Source organism: Dictyostelium purpureum, assembly GCF_000190715.1.
Source record: "Dictyostelium purpureum unplaced genomic scaffold DICPUscaffold_89, whole genome shotgun sequence".
Lineage (NCBI taxonomy): Eukaryota > Evosea > Eumycetozoa > Dictyosteliales > Dictyosteliaceae > Dictyostelium > Dictyostelium purpureum.
The window spans coordinates 1-21,271 of NW_003519426.1; the positions used below are offsets into that span (position 1 = coordinate 1).

Here is a 21,271-nt window from a genome sequence, read left to right on the forward strand (position 1 = left end):
AAAAAAAAAAAAATAAAAAAAAAATAAAAAAAAAATAAAAAAAAAATAAAAAAACCCCCAAAACAACCCACAACACACATTACTTCACTTATCAATTATCAATTATCAATTATCAATTATCAATTATCAATTATCAATATGGGGGTTAATTATGTATTCTGCGTGGTGGGATACATAGTTAACCACAAACATGGTGGTTAATTATGAATTCTGCGTGGTGGGATACATAATTAACCACAAATATGGTGTTTAATTATTTATACTGCCTGAAGGTGTAAATAATTAACCATCCGGCTCTAATATACTAACCTCCACGTGGTAGAGCTGGAAACACTCTTTACAAAGAGTGGCTAATAGTATAAAAAAAATATAAAAAATATATATAAATAAAATAAATAAAATAATGGTATTATCAAAACATATCGAGGATTTTTTAGCATTAAAACATATAAAGGATTTTTTAGCATTAAAACTATCGAGGATTTTTTAGCATTAAAACATATCAAGTTTTAATAAAAATATAATCAAAACATAGCGAGGGTTTTTTAGCATTAAAACATATAAAGGATTTTTTAGCATTTAATTATTAAAATTCAACAATTAATTTATTTTTTAGTAAAATTTATTATACACATTCAAGAATATACAATTGGATAGGATCATTCAATAATATAATATCAATTGTGTAGATTTGGATTAAGGTTGATCAAAAAATGGGTTTTTTGTGGATTTTTTTTTATTTTTTTATTTGTATCTTACAAAGAAATAATTTTTGAAAATTGGTGAAACGGAGTGAAGAAATTGTCATATCTCATCATTGGTAAAAAACAATATCCCTAAAATTTTATCCACCCTTACAAATTCCTTTAAAAAAAAATAATAAATAATTTATTAAAATACATATAAAATAATATATAAATTTTTTATTTTATTAATTTAAATATTTTTATTTTTTTTTATAAAATATTTCTTTATGATAATTTTTATTTTTATTCATTTAGAAAAATATAAAACTAAGATTGGATGTCCAAAAAATAAGAAATTCTTTGATATAATTCCTAATTAATATTAATTATTCGTCTTTTATTAAAATTAAAATAAATTCATTTGAAAAAAAAAAAAATTTTATTAAAAAAAAAAAAAAATTTAAATAAAAAAAAAACGAAATATTATTTTTTTTAAATATTAATAATGGTAGTTGGGTCTATTGAAAGAGGAAATTATATTGATAAATATGGATGGTGCAGATTGTTGTCAAACAACATTGAAACTATTCTTGAGTATTCTAAAAAAATAGTGGAGTTAGGTGCTGGATCAGGATATATTAGATGGTTATTAAAAGAAAAAGATAGCAATACCACTATCGATTCATATGACATTAAATCAAACGATACCTCAAATACATTTCAAAGCGATTGGAATCAACAAATATGGGAAAAGGAAGTTCTAGTTGGTGATCACTCAGTATTGGATAATTATGACCAGTCATTCGATTTACTTTTAATATGGCCACCACCCAATAACGATTTAGCAATTAACTCAATACATAAATTTAAAGGAAATAAATTAATTTACATAGGTGAACCTAGAAACGGAATGTGCGCAACATCATCATTTTTTGACGAATTAAACAAAAATTGGACCTTGGTTCATAGGGAACCTGTAAACTCATTCGATAATTTCAAAGACAATTTATTCATTTTTAAAAGGTTACCATGCGACAGTGAATCCAATGTCAACGAAGAAAGAGTATTGATAAATGAACTAACTAAAGAAGAAAACTGCGAAAGATCAATTAAATTAAATTTAGATGATATTGACACATTATTACAAAGTAAAGATATTGAGGAGGTATATGAAGCAAATGAAAAACTAGTATGTATTTATTTTTTTTATTAATAAAATATAAAATAAATTACTAATATTTATTTAGGTATCATGTTTTAAAGATTTATTTTCAATGGTATCGTTATCAGCAACAGTTAGAGATGAATTAAATACATTGCTTAAACAAAGATCAAAGAAACTAGATAAAGCAATGATGAATAAGATTGGTTTCGATGAGGACCCGTTTTCAACTGAAGGTTGCTTAGATTTAAATCGACCACATCAGTTTCTACCAGATAACTGTGTTTTATGTAGCCACACTAGATCTCTCACATCGAATCCAAATAATATTTTCAAAGCATTCAACAGATATGGCAAAATTATAGTCAAATGTAATCATTGTAATATAGAAAATATCGATATTGGTAAATGGGTTTGTTCAAATTTAAATTGTTACAATAATGGTAATAATATACCCCTTTCAAAAGAATCAAAATATAAATGTATAAATAACCACCACAATAAAAATTAAAAATAAAAAAATAAAATTTCAAACACACACATTTTTACCAAATAATTATTATTTGAAATTATTTTAAAAAAAAATTATTAGTTTGATAAATTTGAGAAGAAGGAATAGTGTTTAACAAATAAAGATTATCTTTTGAAAAAGAATCAAAAAGAATTCAAGAGATATTTTTGGATGTATGAATTTTCATTTTATTTAATTTTTATTTTTTTTAAAAAAAAATTTTTAAAAAAAATTTTATTTTTTTATTTTTTTTTTTTTATTTTTTTTTTTCTTAAAAGATTAATTTACCCCAGACCACATAAATTAATACCAATAATAATTTTATCTTTTTTTTTTTTTTTTTTTTTTAACAATAATTTTTATAAAACTAAAAATATAAAATATAAAATATAAAATATAAAATATAAAATATAAAATATAAAATATAAAATATAAAATATAAAATATAAAATATAAAATAATAAAAATAAATAATAAAACAAAGTAGTTTCAATGTATAGAAATAATGATAATAATAATATAATGAATAGTAATAATTTTTCATCACATAGTGATAATATAACTTCACCAACAGATTCATCAAATAAATATGGTTATGATAATGAAGATGATGATGACGATTTAAAGAAATATGTAAATAATAGTAATAATGATTATAATATTCACAGTCGTAATAATAGCAATAATATAATAGTAAATGAACAAAATTTTATAGATGAAGATATGAATGATATATTGTCATCATCAAATACAATGTTGTCACCAAGAGGAAGTTTAGATGGTATTGGGGGTGTAGACGATGTTAATATAGGTATTAAAGATGGCGATAATGCTTCAATACTAAAGCAAATTACATTAAGATCGGTTATTGCAGGTACATTAATTGGGGGTATAATGTGTTTTAGTAATATGTATTTTGGTTTACAAACTGGTTGGGTTACTATGGGTTCACTTCAATCTACTTTATTAGGGTTTTTATTTTTCAAATTAATAGAAAAGCATTTAAAGGTCAGATTCAATCACTTTGAAAATGTTCTTTTACAAACAATCGCTGTTGCAACCGCTACTATGCCATTAGCAGGTGGTTTTGTTGGTATTATTCCAGCATTAAATACTCTATTTAAAGATGAAAACGGTAGTGGCGAATCATTAGAGAAACCTTCTTATTTCAGTTGGTGGGGCTTAATTCTTTGGGCTTTTTCATTAGCTTTCTTTGGTGTATTCTTTGCTGTACCATTACGTAGACAAACTATTTTAGTTGAAAAATTAAAATTCCCTTCTGGTTCTGCAACTGCACAGGTAAGTAAACAAAATTATATAAACATAAAAAAAAAAAATATTAATATTTTTTTTTTTTTTTTTTTTTTAAAAAATAGATGATCAGAGTTTTACATAAATTAAAAAATTCAGAAGTTCATCAAGAAATGTTATCACAAGAATATGAAACAACTGGATTGGTTAGAGGTGAAGAAAGCGACGATAGAGAAGGTACAGAGTTTTTAGATTTAAATTCAAGAGAAATTGATGATGACGATGATGAAGGCAATAATAATGATGACCATGGATTTTCATATGAAAGAAATGAAAAGCAAAGAAAGATTGCTGATGAATGGAATAAAAAAGTTAAAGTTTTATCATATTCATTTTTAGCATCATTCACATACACTTTAGCAAGTTATTTTTTCCCAATTTTACAAAGTATACCAATTTTTGGAGATTATGTTAAAACTACATTCTTTTGGTCTTTAACACCATCACTTAGTTATGTTGGTCAAGGTATGATTATGGGCACAAAAACAGGTGTCTCTGCATTTATTGGTGCCGTTATTGGTTGGGGTATTTTAGGTCCAATTGCAAAAGCTGAAGGTTGGGCAGAGAGTGACAAGAATCAAAGTTCAGCATTAACTGGTGTAAAGGGTTGGATTCTTTGGATATCTTTATTCATCATGTTGTCTGAATCATTAGTGTCATTATTGGTTATGGTAGTCCGTTTAATTTTAATGAAGACTGGTTTAATTAAGAATCAAGGTAAATATAGTGATTCAAATTCAACAGATCCAGCTCCAGAGAATCAACGTGTTCCAAACTCTTGGTGGATTGGTGGTACAATTATTTCCGTTATAGTTTGTGTTGCTATAGTATCACCATTGTTTGGTATCAAGGTATATGAAACTTTAATTGCAGTCGTACTCTCTTTATTAACTAGTATTTTAGCAGTCAGAGCATTGGGAGAAACTGACATCAACCCAGTTAGTGGTATTGGTAAAATCTCACAAATTATTTTCGCATTTGTAGCACCAAAGAATGTTTTATCAAATTTAGTTGCAGGAGCTATCGCAGAAGCAGGTTCACAACAAGCAGGTGATATGATGCAGGATTTAAAGACTGGTCATCTCTTAAAAGCCTCACCAAGAATTCAATTTTATGGTCAATTAATTGGTTCATTCTTTTCAATTTTCTTTGCAGTTGTAGCATATCAATTATATTCATACGCTTATGAAATTCCATCACCACAAATGCAGGCACCAACAGCAGGTATTTGGTATAATATGGCAAAATTGGTTAATGGTGGTGAATTGGCCCATAACGTACTACCATTTTGTATAGTTTTTGCAATCTTAGTTTCATTAATTCCAATTATCGAAGCAGTTAAACCAGAATATGAACATTATTTACCAAGTGGTATTGCTCTTGCAATTGGTTTTTTCCAAACTCCAAATTGGTCCATCACAAGATGTATTGGTTCATTTGTTCAATACTATTGGCAAAAGAAAAATCCTCATAGTTATAGAGAATATATGATTATTGTTGCTTCCGGCTTTGTTTTAGGTGAAGGTATAACTTCAATTTTAACAGCAATATTAAAGGTTATTGGTGTACCTCATTTATAAAATAAATAAAATCATAAAACTATTTATTTATTTAATTTTTTTTTTTTGTAAATTATTTTAACAATATTTGATCAATATTTTATATTTATATTACAGAATACTTTTCAAATAAATATTTTTTTTTTCATATGCATATAAATTAAACCAAAAAAACTATTTTATTTATAGAAATAAAAAAATTACAATTTTAAAAAAATTAAAAATTAAAAAAAATCTTTTTTTTTTTTTTTTTTCAAATTTTCGTCATTTCATAAACAAATAATTTTGGTATATTTACATACACTTATTATATTTCTTTTGAAATAAAATATAAATGTATAACTTGTATAAAAATATTTTAAATAAACCAGTAAAGATATTACCTAAATGTAATATTACAAATATTAATAATAATAATAATAATGGCTTTTATATAAAATCATTTTTCAGTACAAATAACAACCCAAAAACTCCATCTGAAAAAGTAAGCATTTTAAATATTATTATTGATTAAAACAAATTATTATAAATATTAATAGTTTTTTAATAGGAAAAGTTCTATTCATTATCACAATTTCCATATCCATCAGGAAATTTACATATGGGACATGTTAGAGTTTATTCAATATCAGATTGTATTGCAAGATTAAAAAGAATGCAAGGGTATGATGTTATTCACCCAATGGGATGGGATGCTTTTGGGTTACCAGCAGAGAATGCAGCTATAGATAAAAAAGTATCACCAAGTTATTGGACCAATTTAAATATCAATACTATGAAGGATCAATTAAAACGTTTAGATTTACATTTCGATTGGGATCGTGAATTAAGCACTTGTAATAAAGACTACTATCGTTGGACTCAAGATATATTTTTAAAACTTTTTAAAAGTGGGTTAGCATACAGAAAGAGTGCCACTGTTAACTGGGATCCAATTGATCAAACTGTGTTAGCAAATGAACAAGTTGACGCTCAAGGTAGATCTTGGAGATCGAACGCTATCGTAGAAAAGAAGGAAATGAAGCAATGGTTCTTTAAAATTACAGCTATGGCTGATAGATTACATGATGATTTAGATACTTTACCAGGCTGGTCCGATGAAATTAAAAATATGCAAAAAGAATGGATTGGAAGATCACACGGTCATTTAATTACTTTTAAATTCATTAAACCTTCAAATAGTGGCGCTAATTTAGAGCCACTTTCAGATATTACAGTTTTTACAACTAGAGCCGAAACTATATTTGGTGCATCATTTGTTTCAATTTCACCACAACATAAAGAAGTAGAGATCATTAAAAAATACCTTTCAAAAGATAGACTTGCAGAGTTTGAAGACTATTTAGCTAAAGTTGAAGAATTAAAGAAAAAGAATGGCTTTGAAGAAGATGAAAAGAACTTGATGGCATTCAATACAGGTTTAACTTTATTACAACCAATTACAAATAATCAAGTACCTTTAGTATTTTCAAACTTTGTTCATGCTGATTATGGAACAGGTGCAGTTATGGGTGTTCCATCACACAATCGTGCTGATAATCAAGTTGCAAAACAATTAAGTTTACCACTTTTTAATGTAATTGAACCACCTTCTGGAAAGACTTTAGAAGAATTGGGTGACTGTTACGATGAATCCTCTGGATATCTTATTAACAGTGGTGAATTCACAGGTAAATCATTTAAAGAATTTATTTCACATATGGAATCAAAAGAATTAGTTCAGAAACAAACAAATTATCGTATCCATGATTGGTTAATTTCAAGACAAAGATATTGGGGTACACCAATTCCAATTATTATTTGTGAAAAGTGTGGTGATGTACCAGTACCAGAGAGCGAATTACCAGTAGTCTTACCAACAGATATTGAATTCACAGGTAAGGGAAATCTTTTAAATCAACTCGAAGATTGGAAAAAAGTTAAATGTCCATGTTGCGGCAACTCTAATGCTACAAGAGAAACCGATACTATGGATACTTTTGTTGACTCATCATGGTATTACCTCCGTTTCCTCGATAATAAGAACGATAATGCTATGTTTAAACCAGAGATTGTAAATAAATATATGCCTGTAGATGTTTATGTTGGTGGTATTGAACATGCTATTCTTCATCTCTTATATTCACGTTTCTTTACCAAATTCTTAAAAGATCAAGATTTAATTCAACACTCTGAACCATTCAAAGTACTTTTAGCTCAAGGTCTTGTTAAATCACCAACCTATCGTGATGAAGTAACTAATAAACCAATTCATCCAAATGATTTAGAATGGGTCAAAGGTTCAAAGCAACCAATCAACAAGTTAACAGGTAATAAAGTCAACATTACAATTGAAAAAATGTCAAAATCTAAATTAAATGGTATTGATCCAAATGAAATGATCGATAAATATGGTTCAGATACATTAAAATCATATATCCTTTTCAAAGCTCCACCACAAAACTCATTAGATTGGGATAGCGATGGTATCGAAGGTTGTAGAAAATGGTTAAAGAGAGTAGAATCCTTAACCACTCAATTTGTAGAAGAATTTAGTTTAGAATCACCAATTACCCAAGATAAATTCACAGATAAACAAAAGAAAGAATTAAAAGAAATGGAATTTGAAGCTCATTCAACTATTGACCGTGTTACAGAATCAATTGATAAACATTCATTCAATACAGGTATCTCAGCATTAATGCAACTTTCAAATACTTTACAAAAAATACAATTAAAATCAACAAAAGAATATTACAGCTGTTTAAGACTTTTAAATCTCTTACTTTTCCCATATGCTCCAAAATATTCAGAAATAAATTGGAAATTATTAATTGACGATATTAAGAATAAAGACTATGGAGTAGGTCTCGAAGAACAATCATGCGGTAGTTCAAATGACTCTAACATACATAACCAAAAATGGCCAAAACCCTCCTCAAAAGCTTTAACAAGAGATTCAATTTCTTTAGTTGTCCAATTCGATGGTAAAACAAGAGGACTTTTAGAGGATATCCCAGTTAGTGTAACTGATTTTGAATCATTAGTAAAAGAATCCTCAAAATTCTCCAATAGATTTACTGATAAAACTGTTGATAAAGTTTTCATTGGTCAAACAAAAACTGGTTTTTCAATTAACTTTATTTTTAAAAAATAAATAATAAATTTGTACAAATTTAATATATACACAAATATTTTATTTCTTTTATTATATTATAATAATATATTTAAATAATATTATTTATCTGTTATTTACATGTTTTAAAAATTAATTTTATTTATTTATTTATTTTTTATTTTAATTAATTTAATTAAATATGTTTATAAATAATTTTAAATTATTGATTTTTAATTTACGGTATCATCATTTTCTGAAATTTTAAGGAAAACATCCTCCAAACTAGTTTGACTGAGACCCCACTCTTGAATATGATAATGCTCTTTATTTTCAACTAAATGTTTGTAAAGATCTGAAATGACTGTTGTTTTTGGTAAACGATAAACATAACTACCATTGTAATTTTCTGCTAAAATTGCTGATGATGAAAATTCTTTAATTAATTCGGTTGGTGAGTGTGTGTCTACAAATTTCTCATCAATATTAATTCTAATTGAATAACCGTCACCAAATTTAGCTTTTAGATGAGTTTGATTTCCTAAACATTGAAGTTTACCCTGTGATACAATAGCAATACGATTTGATAAATAGTCGGCTTCTTCCATGCTGTGGGTTGTTAAAATAATTGAACGGTTCTTTTTTAATGTGTTGATGGTTTCCCAAAGATTAGCTTTGGTTTCTGGGTCAAGACCTGTAGATGGTTCATCAAAGAATAATAATGAGCTATCACCAGTCATGGCAACTGCAAAAGAGAGTCTTCTCTTCATACCACCACTAAGCTCTTTAACCAAACGATCTTTTACATCAAAGAGATTAACTTCTTTTAATACCATTTCAACTGATTCTATTTCTTTGGCAATTGGTACACCTTTAAGTCTTGCATAGTATAAAAGAGTTTCAACACAACTGAGATCTTCCCAAAATATATCAAATTGCATAGCTACCCCAATAATACGATGAATGGAGTCCATATCGGTACGGATGTCATATCCGCAAATAGTTGCGGTACCACTTGTTGGTTTATATAACCCGGTTAATATTGAAATTGTTGTTGTTTTACCAGCACCATTTGGACCCAAAAGACCTAATACTTCACCACGTTCAATGGTTAAGTGTAAACCGTCTAGAGCTGGCTTTGGACGACCTGGATAATGCTTTGAAAGATTATCAATAACAATTGAGATTTTACTTGGATCATATAATTTTTGTTGAACCTTTTTCTTTTCATTTGAAACATCTTCATCAATAGTTTCATCAAAATTGTTATTTTCTTGGTGATGGTTTAATATTAAACTGGTTTTTTCATTGTATTGTTCCTTTGTTTCTGATTTTGGTTTGATAAATAACTTTTTAATTGGTTCTAAAAAGAACAATGGATGACTTGGTACACCAAACTCTCTTGGTAAAACTTGATCCAAATATAATGCTAAAATTAAATAAACAACTGCATCTATGTAGAGCCAGAAAATAATTTTAGAGGTTTCGAAATCCCATGTATAGCTTTCCCATTTTGGACATAAATCTATACCACATTGAGTACTTAATTGAGAAATACCTCTATAAAATGCAAACAATGGATAAAAGTAATACTAATAAAAAGTAAAGATGTTAATACTATTAATTTATATTATACAATGATATCATAGTACGCTGCTATAGCTAATACTTACTGGTGTAGGTGGAGCAGAATTTAAATAAACTTGAAAACTTAAAAGTGAATTTAAATTTACACTAACAATTACTAAGAAATAGCAAAAGATTGAGGCAGTACGAGTTTTCTTAAAGAAAGTGCTAAGGAAGAAAGAGAAAGAAACCATAGCGTGACCCCATCCAAATATTAATAAAAACATTCCAAATCCTGAACCTTTGGTAAATACAGCAAAATCAAATGCAGAACTTACACCAACGACAAAAACTACAATTATTGAATATAATAAATAGTTGAAAATATAATTCATAATCCAATAGTTTCTTATTTTTAAACCCATCTATAATAAAATAATAATAAAAAAATTAATAAAATATTTATTTATGATTATAACCAAAGTTTTAAAAATATACTAACCATTAAAGATAAATCACGTAACTTTTCTTGTTTTTCAACAACTATTGAAAATACAAATAGTGGTAAGATAAAAGATAAAGCAAATGGGTAAAAGCTACCACCTAAAAGTGAAGCAATATCAACGTTTGTAGACTGTGAATAGGATGGAAGAGAAACTGAATTTACTTGAATGGAAACATTGGTACCATATACATAGTTTATAAATGCTGAATTTAAAACATTTAATGTGAACACCAAATTTTGTGCACTTACACCCCAAAGATATCTTGACTGTGATTCTGTTGAAATATTAACACTTAATTGTTGGTTTTGAACTGAAAAACTATTAAAAGCTAAAGCTGAAGTTGGAAGATTATTGGTAAACATATTATTATTATTTTGATTATCTCGCATTATTTTTTTTTGTAAAAGGATTTCGTTCTCCATGTCGTTGACGTTGTCAAATGAAATGTAATATGGTAAATAAGATTGATTTTTATAAAATTGCTCAAAGGTTTGTGGAGTTGCACCTAAAAGTCCACTGCCTTCACCAGTTGCACTTAATGAACCTATATTTGATAAACCATTTGGATTGGTTTCAAAAATATAAGAAGCCATTGGATCGTAAGAAAATATATTTGATGATGGATTAATTTCGCTGCTGTTTGGGTCAAGATTTGACATTTGAGATTTAATCCAAATTTGAACTATAACTAAAACAATTACCAATATTAATGGAATCGAAATTTGAACACATAATGAACATTTTTGTCTTTTTATAAATGTCGAGTTTTTAAAAAACTAAAAATATAAATTTTAATGTTAATGATAGTGCTAATACTGGTTTTAATATAACAATACTTACCATTGCTCTAAATTGATGTGATTTAGGTTTATCGGCCATTTTTTTCTTTTTTTTATATTATTAATTAATTAATAATAATATAATTAACTATATAAAAAAAAAAAAAAAGTATTTGTGTGGTATTTTATTTTAGATAAAAAAAGAAAATATAATAAATAAAAAATAAAAAAAAATAATAATTTCCCTAAAAAATTATTTTTTTTAAAAAAAAATCAAATTTTTATTTTTTTACATTTTTTTTTATTTTTTTTTAATTTTTTTTATATAAAATCACAGGTTATAACTTTACCAAAAAATAGAGTTAAATACCAAATTACCTAAAAAATCAATAAAAATAATTTTCTATCGAACATTAAAAAAATAAAAAAAAAAAAGATATTTTTTAAAAATAAAAAATTATTCCACCAGTTTTATTTTTTATTTTTTTTTTAAAAAGTGTTTTCATTAATAATTAACACACACATATATATATAACAAATGTCGTATAATCATTTTTCGGACGATAATGATAATACAGATCATTACAGTTCAAGAGGGACATTTGGAGAATCAGTAAATAGAGAATTTCTTCATTTAAAACTTTTACTTAAAAAGAATTTAATAGTAGCATCAAGATCATTGGTTTCTACAGCCATCGAAATATTATCACCAATTGTATTTGTTTTAATTTTATTAGGTATATCAAAAATTAATAATAATACAAGTAAGTAGAGTGTATATAATATTTATATATAAATTATCAAATAACATAATGTAATATCTAACCTTATTATTTTTGTTTATATCTTATATTTAAAACTATTACTTAGATCCAACAATTACATACGATCAACAATTACCAATATGCAAACCATATTCAGAAAATAGATGTTTTAATTTAATGTTTGCACCAATAAATTCAACAGCGACTATCGAGATTATGAAGATTTTAGGTGAGACTAATAATCCAGCAATACCATTATATTTTTATCCAAATGATACAAACGTGTTACCAGATTTAAATAAAACTATTGGTTTATCTTCAGGTATTATTGGTATGGAAAGTGATGATGAAATTTTCGAGTTTACTCTCTCACATCCAAATATTACAATTGGTGGTGTTTCATTTACATCATTCCCAGAAAATTTTACAGTTAATGGCCAAGTCCCAAATGATTCATTGATTACACCCAATCAAAACGAGCTATCATATAATGTTATAGTAAATACAACCTGTCCATTACTTTTTGCTAGCTGTCCAGATTATACCATTCCAATTAATAATGCAATTCAACGTGCAATTACAATTTATTATTCAAGATTAAAAAATAATCAAAATCAAGCAATTAAATCTAATAACACCAACAATATTTTCGATTACACAAGTAACAACTATCCATTGTATCCAGTTCCAGAAACCCTTGCTCAGCAATTTGGTGGCTTATTTTATTACTGTGGTTCAATGATTACTTTTATTTTCCTCCTCTACAAAGTTTCATTCGAAAAAGAACACAAGTTAAAAGTTGGTATGACTATGATGGGTCTTAGTGGTCCAATGTATTGGGTATCCTGGTTTATAAATTGCTTAATTATCGATTTACTTATCACTCTTATCACATTAGCCATCGGTGCAGCTTCTCAAATCAATTTCTTTTTGGGAACCAACTTTTTCGTTCTCTTCTTCACTTTTTATCTCTTTACCATTTCAATGAGTGCTGTTGGCTTTTTCCTTTTAACATTTATTCAATCTACTAAAACTGCAATCGGTATTGGTATGGGTATTTTTATTGTTGGTTCAATTTTCCAACTTATCTTTAGTTCAATGGGTAGCTTTATTTTCCAATTAATATACGAAACCGATAATTCACCAGCATTAGCCGCAAGAATTATTCTTTTCGTCCTACCAATGTTCCACTTTACCAAAATTTTAACTGATATCGGTAATATCACCAAGAACTATCCATCTTCGCACTTCACATGGAGTGAATTAAACACAAATTTAAATTCACAATACCTGGGCACAGTCATTCCAACCACAGGTCAATCTCTAGGCTATTTAATGGTTCTTCTCGTAGCTTATATTATTTTAGCTTGGTACTTTGAACATGTTATTCCAGGTAATGATGGCACATCCCAACCACCATACTTTTTCCTTCTTCCAAGCTATTGGGGCTTTACTTTAAAAAAAGTTAAACACATTCCAATTCCACACTTTGAGGATGAGGATGTTAGACAAGCCACAGAAAAAGCTCACGACCCAAATAATCCAGCTCCAGTTATTATTCGTGGTCTCTCAAAAACATATACCAAACCTTTAAGACCAAAGAAAACTGTTCATGCTGTAAAATTTTTATCTCTTTCAATCGAACAAGGTAGCATTTTATGTTTATTAGGCAGCAATGGTGCTGGTAAGACCACAACCATTTCAATGCTTACTGGTTTAACTGAACCATCATCTGGTGATGCACTTATCTATGGTAACAGTGTAGTTAGTAATATCAATGCTGTACGTAAAATCACCTCAGTAGTACCACAACATGATATTCTTTGGAACGAACTAAGTGCAAAAGAGCATTTAGAACTATTCGCTGAGCTCAAAGGAATTCCAAAACATCAAAGAGAAAATTCAATTAGAGCAGCACTCGACCAAGTTAAACTCACAAAAGTTGCAGACAATAGAATTTCAACTTATTCAGGTGGTATGAAAAGAAGACTTTCCGTTGCAATCGCCTGTATTGGTGACCCAAAGGTAAATAAAAACCACACTCCTCATCAATTAATATTTACTAATATCCATTTTTATATTTTAGATTTTGTTTTGTGACGAACCAACTACAGGTATGGATCCAGCATCAAGAAGACACATTTGGAACCTATTAAAGAATATTAAAAAGGATAAAGTTATTATTTTAACATCTCATTTTATGGATGAATGTGAAATTCTTGGGGATAGGGTTGTTATAATGTCAAATGGTTATATGGCATGTAATGGTAATTCATTACAATTAAAAGCTAAATTTGGAGAGGGTTATTCAGTTAATCTAGTTGCCAAAAGTCAAGAGAGTGTTCCATTTTTAGTGGATTTTGTTCTCAAATCAATTCCAAACTCTAAATTCTTACGTCAAAGTGCTCTCTTGTTAAATTTCGGTTTCCCATTAGAAACAGACTCAAATATAGTTTATAATTTCTTTGGTCAGTTAGAAAAAATGGTTCAAGATGAAAATAATAAGGTTTTAAGAGATTGGGAAATATCTCATTCAAACTTAAATGATGTATTCTTAAAAGTAGCTCATTTATCAAAACAAAAAAATCAATAAATTTTATTTTATAGGCATTCTATAATTAAATAAATAAAAGTAATAATTTTTGATGAATATGACAAAAATTATAAAAAATTAAAAAATTTCTCTATTTTTATTTTTATCTTTTCTAATGATTTATGAAATCTTTGGTTTTTAAGATTATAAAATTATCCTTTTTTTAAGATATATTTTAATTTTTTTTTTTATAAAATCCATTTTTCTAATAATTTTTTTTTTATTTATAAAAAAGAAATTGGTACTCCTATACTTTAAAAAAAAAAAAAATTTTTAATTATTTATTCATGAATAAATATTGAATTAATAATTATATCTCTATTTATAATAAATGAATTTAAATAACAATAACAATTGTGAAATCACTGTTTATATGGATAATGATGATTATCATACCAGTGACAATAATAATAAACAAAACAAAAAATTAAAAACAAATAATGAAAATAATGAAAATAATAAAAATAAATCATTTCCAAATATTTTATATATTAAAATATTAAAATATGCAGTCAAAGATTCAATTAAAAATGAAAAATATTATAGTTTTTATGGAACATTATCATTGGTTTGTAAATCCTGGTCCCTATTCGTTGTTCCACAGTTAAAATTCGAAAAGGTTTTGTTTAAAAATGATGATTATATTTATTCATATTTAAAAGTAAAAGATACAATCAGACACCTTATCAATTCAAAATCAAAGACTGGTTTCAAGTTAAGTGATACAAATAATCAAATTAATGGCTTTTTAAAATTATTACAATCACCCACAGTTACAACCGGTACATACAAAATTTATCATGAGGATGATGAATTAGATAATAAAATTTATATAGACGATAAAGAGTGTGGCACAATCTATAGTCCAGATATTTCCAAAATCGAAAATTTATCAAAACCTTCATCATTTGGCAAAGGTGACCAAACTGTTTATGATGAATCTGTCCGTAAAGGTTACCACATAGAGGGCACTAGGGTTAGAGTTCCATATTTTGACAATTCATTGGGCTATATTCCACATGGTCATTATTTACGTGATAACCCTTATTTCCAACTCAAATTGTATAAGATCCATATTTACAAAGAAGGTGGCCACTTTGATGATCATATTGATACAATTCATTCTATGGACCACGTTGGGACTTATATTGTTCCATTGGGCGAATCAAAATATGAAGGAGGAGAATTTGTTATTTCTAATAATGAAGTATTCGACGAAACTACTCAAGAGTATAGAATAGAGGCCATAAAAGATGAAACCAATTATTGTTACAATTTCAAATGGATTGCTTTCTATAATGACTGTATTCACAAAGTTAAACCAGTTTCAAAAGGAATAAGAATCGTACTTCAGTTCAACATTTACTTAAGAAGTTCTGTTAATGTTAAGGATTTTATTAGAGTCAAAGAAAATTTGACAAGTATGCAAGAAGGTGATGATTACCATTATCAAGAACCAATTAAATTTTCAAAAAAAAACCAGTATCTAACTTATAACTTACCAAAAGATAAAATTATAAAGACAATAAACAGTAATACTAATTATTTAAAACAAGTATCATCAATTTTAGATAAAATAATGAAAGAAAGAGATGTCAATACTGGTTTATTTTTAGTTCATCTCTATAAAGCTCATGTAGATCAAGATCACCTAAAAGGAGTTGATAGGTTAATTTGGGACCAAATGAAACAATATTTTGGTCAAAAAAGAGTCAAGATTCGAACATTTCTTTTAACCAGAACCATGGATTTTAGTTCTGAAGATATCACTAATTTAAAGATTGCAATGGTTTCACCCAAAACAATTAATGAGCCATCAAGACTGATCAAATATGAAGATAAAGAAACTTTGATGTTCTGTGGCAATAAATACAGTAATCTTTACTCTATTTACAGCAAACCTTTACCAAGTACTGGAAATGAAGAAAGAGAACACGAGGATTTAGGATGTTTCTCTGCAATTATCATTTCAAATAAATAGAGAAATTTTATTTACAAAATAGAATTTTTAAAAGATGAACCATACTAATGTTTAAAATAAAAACAATTTTAATATATAAAAATAAAAATTAAAATATTTATATTAATTTATATGTGAATACCTCTATAAATTGGTTGGAGTTTGGTGATGATAGTTTTTTTACTATTTTGTATATTTATTTAAATATTTTTGTTTCTTTCCCCATAATAATAACATATCAAGTATAAAATTTTTTCAGAAATAAATTGTGGTACATTTCTTAATAAGAATCTGTGAAATATAAATGAAAAATAAAAAATTAGAAAAATAATTAAAGATAATGTTCTTTAAGAAATTAATATTAGATTTTTACGCTTCAATTTCGTGAGTCCAATAACCTGTTGTAATCTTCTCGTAACCAATGGTAGAAACAGCTGATCTAGCTAAAGCTTCAGGTGATGCGATGAAAAATGAAGGTTTATTAATTTTAGTCATTTTACTAGCAACAATACCTGGGGTAACACATTGAACAAAAACACCTTTTGGAGCATATTCATAACTTAAAGAAAGTGTGAATTTTTCGATATAAGCTTTAGTTCCACAGTATACAGATAATAAGGGACAACCACCTGGGGCATTAGCAGTTATAGAACCTATGTTAATAATACAACCTCTTCTTTTTTCAACCATACTGTTATATAAATTTAATAAATTAATATATTTATAAATGATGAAAAATCTAATAATTAAATATATAATAGGCATACTTTGGGATAACGAATTTACATAAAACAGTGAGAGGTCTAACATTTAAGTTGATTAAAGATTCAATGACACTTGGCTGTAATTCATCAAAGAGAATTGGATCATATGCGATGCCAACATTATTAACTAATACACCAATATCTAAATCACTGAGTTGTTTGAACAATGCTTGATATTTAGTATCATCGGGTGTGTCAAAATCAAATGAAATAACTTTAGTTTTTACTTGGTATTTTTTTTCTGTAAATAAAAAATATATATTAATAATTTAATTTAAAATCCTCTCTTATTATTTTTCACAAACCAATTTCTGAGGCAACAGAGTCTAATTTTTCTTGGCTTCTACTAACTAAGCAAATTTTGAGTCCTTTTTTAGCAAATTGATGGCAATATGCTTTACCAATACCATCGGTGGCTCCAGTAACCACTGAAATATTCAATTATGAAATTAAAAGAAAGAATGTTAGTAACTACAATATTTACACTATTTTATAAAATAAAATTTATGAAAAAAAAGAAAATAATTTTTTTTTATTTGAATAGTTAAATATTTATATTAAAATTTTGAACTTACCAACCCAACTACCATATTTTTTAATGTTTATTGGAGTTCTAACAGTAAAAGCAAAAACGAACATAACTAAATAATAGGCAAATCTGAGAATAACACCTAAACCAATGGCTAGAGAAAAACTTTTAATAACTTCAATCATTTTTTCTTTTAATTTTATTTATAATCTTTAATATAATAAAAGAAGAAAAAAAAAAAAAAAATTTTAAAATTAAACAGATAATTTTAAAATTTTTTTTAAAATAAAAAATTAAAAAATTTATTTTACTTTTATTTTTTTAAAAATAAAATCTTATCTGTTAAAAATAAATCAAATTAATTCATAAAAAAAATTAAAAAGGAAAAAAAAAAAAGTTTTTTAAAGATAATTTTAGTTTTTTAAAAAGTTATCTGTTTAATAACATAATAAAATATTAATTATATTTAAAAATGAACTACTATCTGCTGACGACTTGATATACTAGAAGATTAATTAAAAATAATACATTTAATCACCTCAAGGTGACCGGTTATATAAACCATTTGAATTTGCTTTTGAATTTCAATACCTTTGCAAATAATGTCCTAGTGTTTTGTTTTTTTTCAAATCTTCACTGATTTAATTACTGCTCAACAATTACCAGAATCTTTATCCATTTCATATAAAGTTTGATACTTTTTACATTATTTTGTTACATTGATTAAATGAGAAAATAGAAAATTGATATTAAATCAAAAAATAACTTTTTAATAATTTAAAAATAATAAAATAATTTTACAATATTTATTTATAACTTTATATTTATTAATTCTTGAAGTGATGACAAAGATCTTCCTATCTACCACTGAAATAATATTCTGACATGTCTAATTCTTTTTTTGTTATTACATTTCCTAAACCTTCTCTTGCAGCATTTAATAGCAAACCATGATCTTGATCGATGGTGTAAGTGAATAAACCACCCAAATTATTTCTTACTACATACTCTCCTTTGGATTTAACGGATCTTGGGGTATCGATGGACATAAATACCATTGAATTAGCGTTGTATAAGAAATCTGCATCTCCTACTTTATCTGTGAATAGAGTGAAATCATTTTTTCCTGATTTAGAATTAAAATCTAAATAATTATTTAAAATATCGTAGTATTCAGTGACCCCACTCTCAAAAGTGCCTACTGTATCTTCTAGTGGAGAGTAAGAACCTCTGAGAGGTGAGCTACTTGATATTACAGCATTTTTAGCATTACGACTATAGGCAGCATAACCAATAAACAAACTCTTTGATGGGATCATTAATTCATGTATTAAATAATTAACGACTACATCAATACCAAAGCTAGTTTGATCTTGGGGGTTTGATTTGAGGTTGGTATGATGAGCCAATGAATCAGACCATGGAGTTCCGAAAAAGTCAAAAGTCATAATTTTAATATAACTAACACCAGCCTCCATTAAAAGTGGAATATTAGCAGCTTGAATCTTTTTAATGTTTCCAGATGCTGCAATACTGATTTTAACATCATTACGACTATTAGATGAAAGAGAACTTTTGACATTTTTAATTAATTCAGCAAAATTTTTTGGATCTTCAGAGCCATCATCACCTGGGTACTATATTACTTAATTAATATTATATTATTATAAAAACATAATCAAAAACAATACTTACTTCCCAATCGAGATCGATTTCACCAATCATTGGAAATCTTTTTAAGAGATCAGCAACACCATTTGCAAATGTTGTTCTTTTTTCAGATGATTTTACCAATTCATGGAATGGTCTAGACAATTCCCTACCTCCAATGGAAAGTGAGATTACAAGATTTGGATTTTTTTCTTTCAATTTACGAAGACCACCAAGAAGACCTTGACATTTATTTTGAGAAAAACATTCTAAAACATCAGAACTGAGCCACCCATCGAAACCAACATTACGAAATGATAATAAATCACCCCAACTATCTATAAAAATTGGTTCATTATCTTTTTTGTTGAGTTCTTTAGCAGCTCTTTGTATAGCTTCTTTCTTTTCACCCTGGTCACCAACTATACCACAAAATCCAATGATGATTTTATCATATGCCTCTGGGTTAACATTCATTAAATCACGTCCTCTACCTGCTTCTTCATATTGACCATCTAAACGAGAATCATATTGACCTGTTTTAAAAAAATTATTAGTATATACTTTTATAAAACAATTTTTAATTATAAAAATATTTACATCCGTCAGTATAATAGCCAAAAACTTTAAAATCATTCTTTTCATATGTGTTATATAATGGTTTTCCAACTCTTGCTGATGTATAAGAAAACTTTGAATCCTCAGATGAGGGATTAAAGTTATTCTTTTGATAAGTTTGTTCAGTTAATCTATCATTTAATATTAATTCCTGTGACATTTTTTTATACACAAATTAAAAAATAAAATAATTTTGATAACACATATGAAATGTATTTAAATAGTAAAATTTAAAAAAAAATAAAAATAAAAAAAAATAAAAAAATAAATTTGTAAATTGACCCCCAAATCATTCAAAAAATAGTTCAAAAACACTTCACTATTAATTTTTTAATTTAAATTTTCAAATAATAAATTCATTGAGGATTTTGATTGGATATGTTTTATGTGAAGTGTAATATTTTTTGTAAACTTTTAAATTATGAAAAGGTTTCTTTATAATTATATTGCTTTGTATAGAATCTATCTTTTGGGGAACCAATGAAATGATAAATTAATTAAAAATAATATTAATTAATTTTTTATAAATTTTTATCTTTGATTTTTAATGATTTTTTTTTTTGTGTAATATAAAATAATTATTGACTCAATAGTATTCACCAGTAGAAGGTTTGTCCAGGGAATTTAATTAAAATTCTTTTCTATGGTAATACCCACCAAACAATAGATAAACACATCAGATAAATTAATTAAAAAAGGGATTAACAAAAAAAAAAAGTAAAAGAAAAAACTAACCTAAAAATATGGTATACCAATAAATGCCAAATATTTCTAAAAATGGAGGAAAAAATCAAAGTAATTGAAAAAGCTCTCTCCATGATGCATAGTTGGGTTTTTTATTGATTTTCAACATAATTTTAAAATTATTAACTGATTTTTTTTTTTTAAAAAAAAAAACGAATACCAATATAAGACTAAGCAATTGACTTCAAAAAACACTTATAAGATCCAAAACTAAAAAAAAAAGTTTTTCTAAAAATAATAACCTAAATTGTAATCCCTATAAATTTTGTAGGACCGAATGTGAGCGTTGTGAGTTTATCTGGTAATGAGGGGGGTAGAAATTTTTCTTTAAAATGACGACCGAGTGTGAGTGTTGTGAGACTATTTGGTAATGTGCCAGGTGGAATTACTTGGTTAAAACTATCACCGAATGTGAGTGTTGTGAGATTATTTGGTAATGTGCCGGGTGTAATTACTTTGTTAAAACTATAACCGA

The 21,271-nt window shown here is 26.6% G+C and overlaps 8 protein-coding genes across 8 annotated transcripts; 5 read left to right on the forward strand and 3 right to left on the reverse strand.

Annotated features, from left to right (window-relative positions):
* Positions 1–1,191: 1,191 nt before the first annotated feature.
* Positions 1,192–2,359, forward strand: DICPUDRAFT_77966 (uncharacterized protein; the record flags this gene model as incomplete). Its single annotated transcript, XM_003287053.1, has 2 exons — positions 1,192–1,875; positions 1,934–2,359. 2 exons carry the CDS (start codon positions 1,192–1,194, stop codon positions 2,357–2,359), a joined length of 1,110 nt encoding a protein of 369 aa, XP_003287101.1.
* Positions 2,360–2,851: 492 nt separating this feature from the next.
* Positions 2,852–5,250, forward strand: DICPUDRAFT_32017 (uncharacterized protein; the record flags this gene model as incomplete). The annotated part of the gene is made up of 3 exons (XM_003287054.1): positions 2,852–2,951; positions 3,156–3,658; positions 3,736–5,250. The coding sequence occupies 3 exons, from the start codon at positions 2,852–2,854 to the stop codon at positions 5,248–5,250; spliced, it is 2,118 nt and encodes a 705-aa protein (XP_003287102.1).
* A 313-nt stretch (positions 5,251–5,563) lies between these two features.
* Positions 5,564–8,397, forward strand: DICPUDRAFT_94325 (uncharacterized protein; the record flags this gene model as incomplete). The annotated part of the gene is made up of 2 exons (XM_003287055.1): positions 5,564–5,713; positions 5,780–8,397. The coding sequence occupies 2 exons, from the start codon at positions 5,564–5,566 to the stop codon at positions 8,363–8,365; spliced, it is 2,736 nt and encodes a 911-aa protein (XP_003287103.1). The 3' UTR covers positions 8,366–8,397.
* A 159-nt stretch (positions 8,398–8,556) lies between these two features.
* Positions 8,557–11,274, reverse strand: ABCA9 (uncharacterized protein; the record flags this gene model as incomplete). The annotated part of the gene is made up of 4 exons (XM_003287068.1): positions 8,557–9,915; positions 9,997–10,314; positions 10,392–11,171; positions 11,236–11,274. 4 exons carry the CDS (start codon positions 11,272–11,274, stop codon positions 8,557–8,559), a joined length of 2,496 nt encoding a protein of 831 aa, XP_003287116.1.
* Positions 11,275–11,712: 438 nt separating this feature from the next.
* On the forward strand, positions 11,713–14,531 carry ABCA1 (uncharacterized protein; the record flags this gene model as incomplete). Its single annotated transcript, XM_003287056.1, has 3 exons — positions 11,713–11,938; positions 12,045–13,963; positions 14,025–14,531. 3 exons carry the CDS (start codon positions 11,713–11,715, stop codon positions 14,529–14,531), a joined length of 2,652 nt encoding a protein of 883 aa, XP_003287104.1.
* A 454-nt stretch (positions 14,532–14,985) lies between these two features.
* Positions 14,986–16,503, forward strand: DICPUDRAFT_17103 (uncharacterized protein; the record flags this gene model as incomplete). The annotated part of the gene is made up of 1 exon (XM_003287057.1): positions 14,986–16,503. A coding segment is annotated over one exon (1,518 nt), but the record flags the coding sequence as incomplete, so codon positions are not given.
* Positions 16,504–16,691: 188 nt separating this feature from the next.
* DICPUDRAFT_31983 (uncharacterized protein) lies at positions 16,692–17,969 on the reverse strand (the record flags this gene model as incomplete). The annotated part of the gene is made up of 5 exons (XM_003287069.1): positions 16,692–16,782; positions 16,865–17,182; positions 17,259–17,496; positions 17,561–17,683; positions 17,831–17,969. 5 exons carry the CDS (start codon positions 17,967–17,969, stop codon positions 16,692–16,694), a joined length of 909 nt encoding a protein of 302 aa, XP_003287117.1.
* A 672-nt stretch (positions 17,970–18,641) lies between these two features.
* DICPUDRAFT_151171 (uncharacterized protein) lies at positions 18,642–20,212 on the reverse strand (the record flags this gene model as incomplete). Its single annotated transcript, XM_003287070.1, has 3 exons — positions 18,642–19,421; positions 19,480–19,970; positions 20,035–20,212. 3 exons carry the CDS (start codon positions 20,210–20,212, stop codon positions 18,642–18,644), a joined length of 1,449 nt encoding a protein of 482 aa, XP_003287118.1.
* Between the last annotated feature and the right edge of the window lie 1,059 nt (positions 20,213–21,271).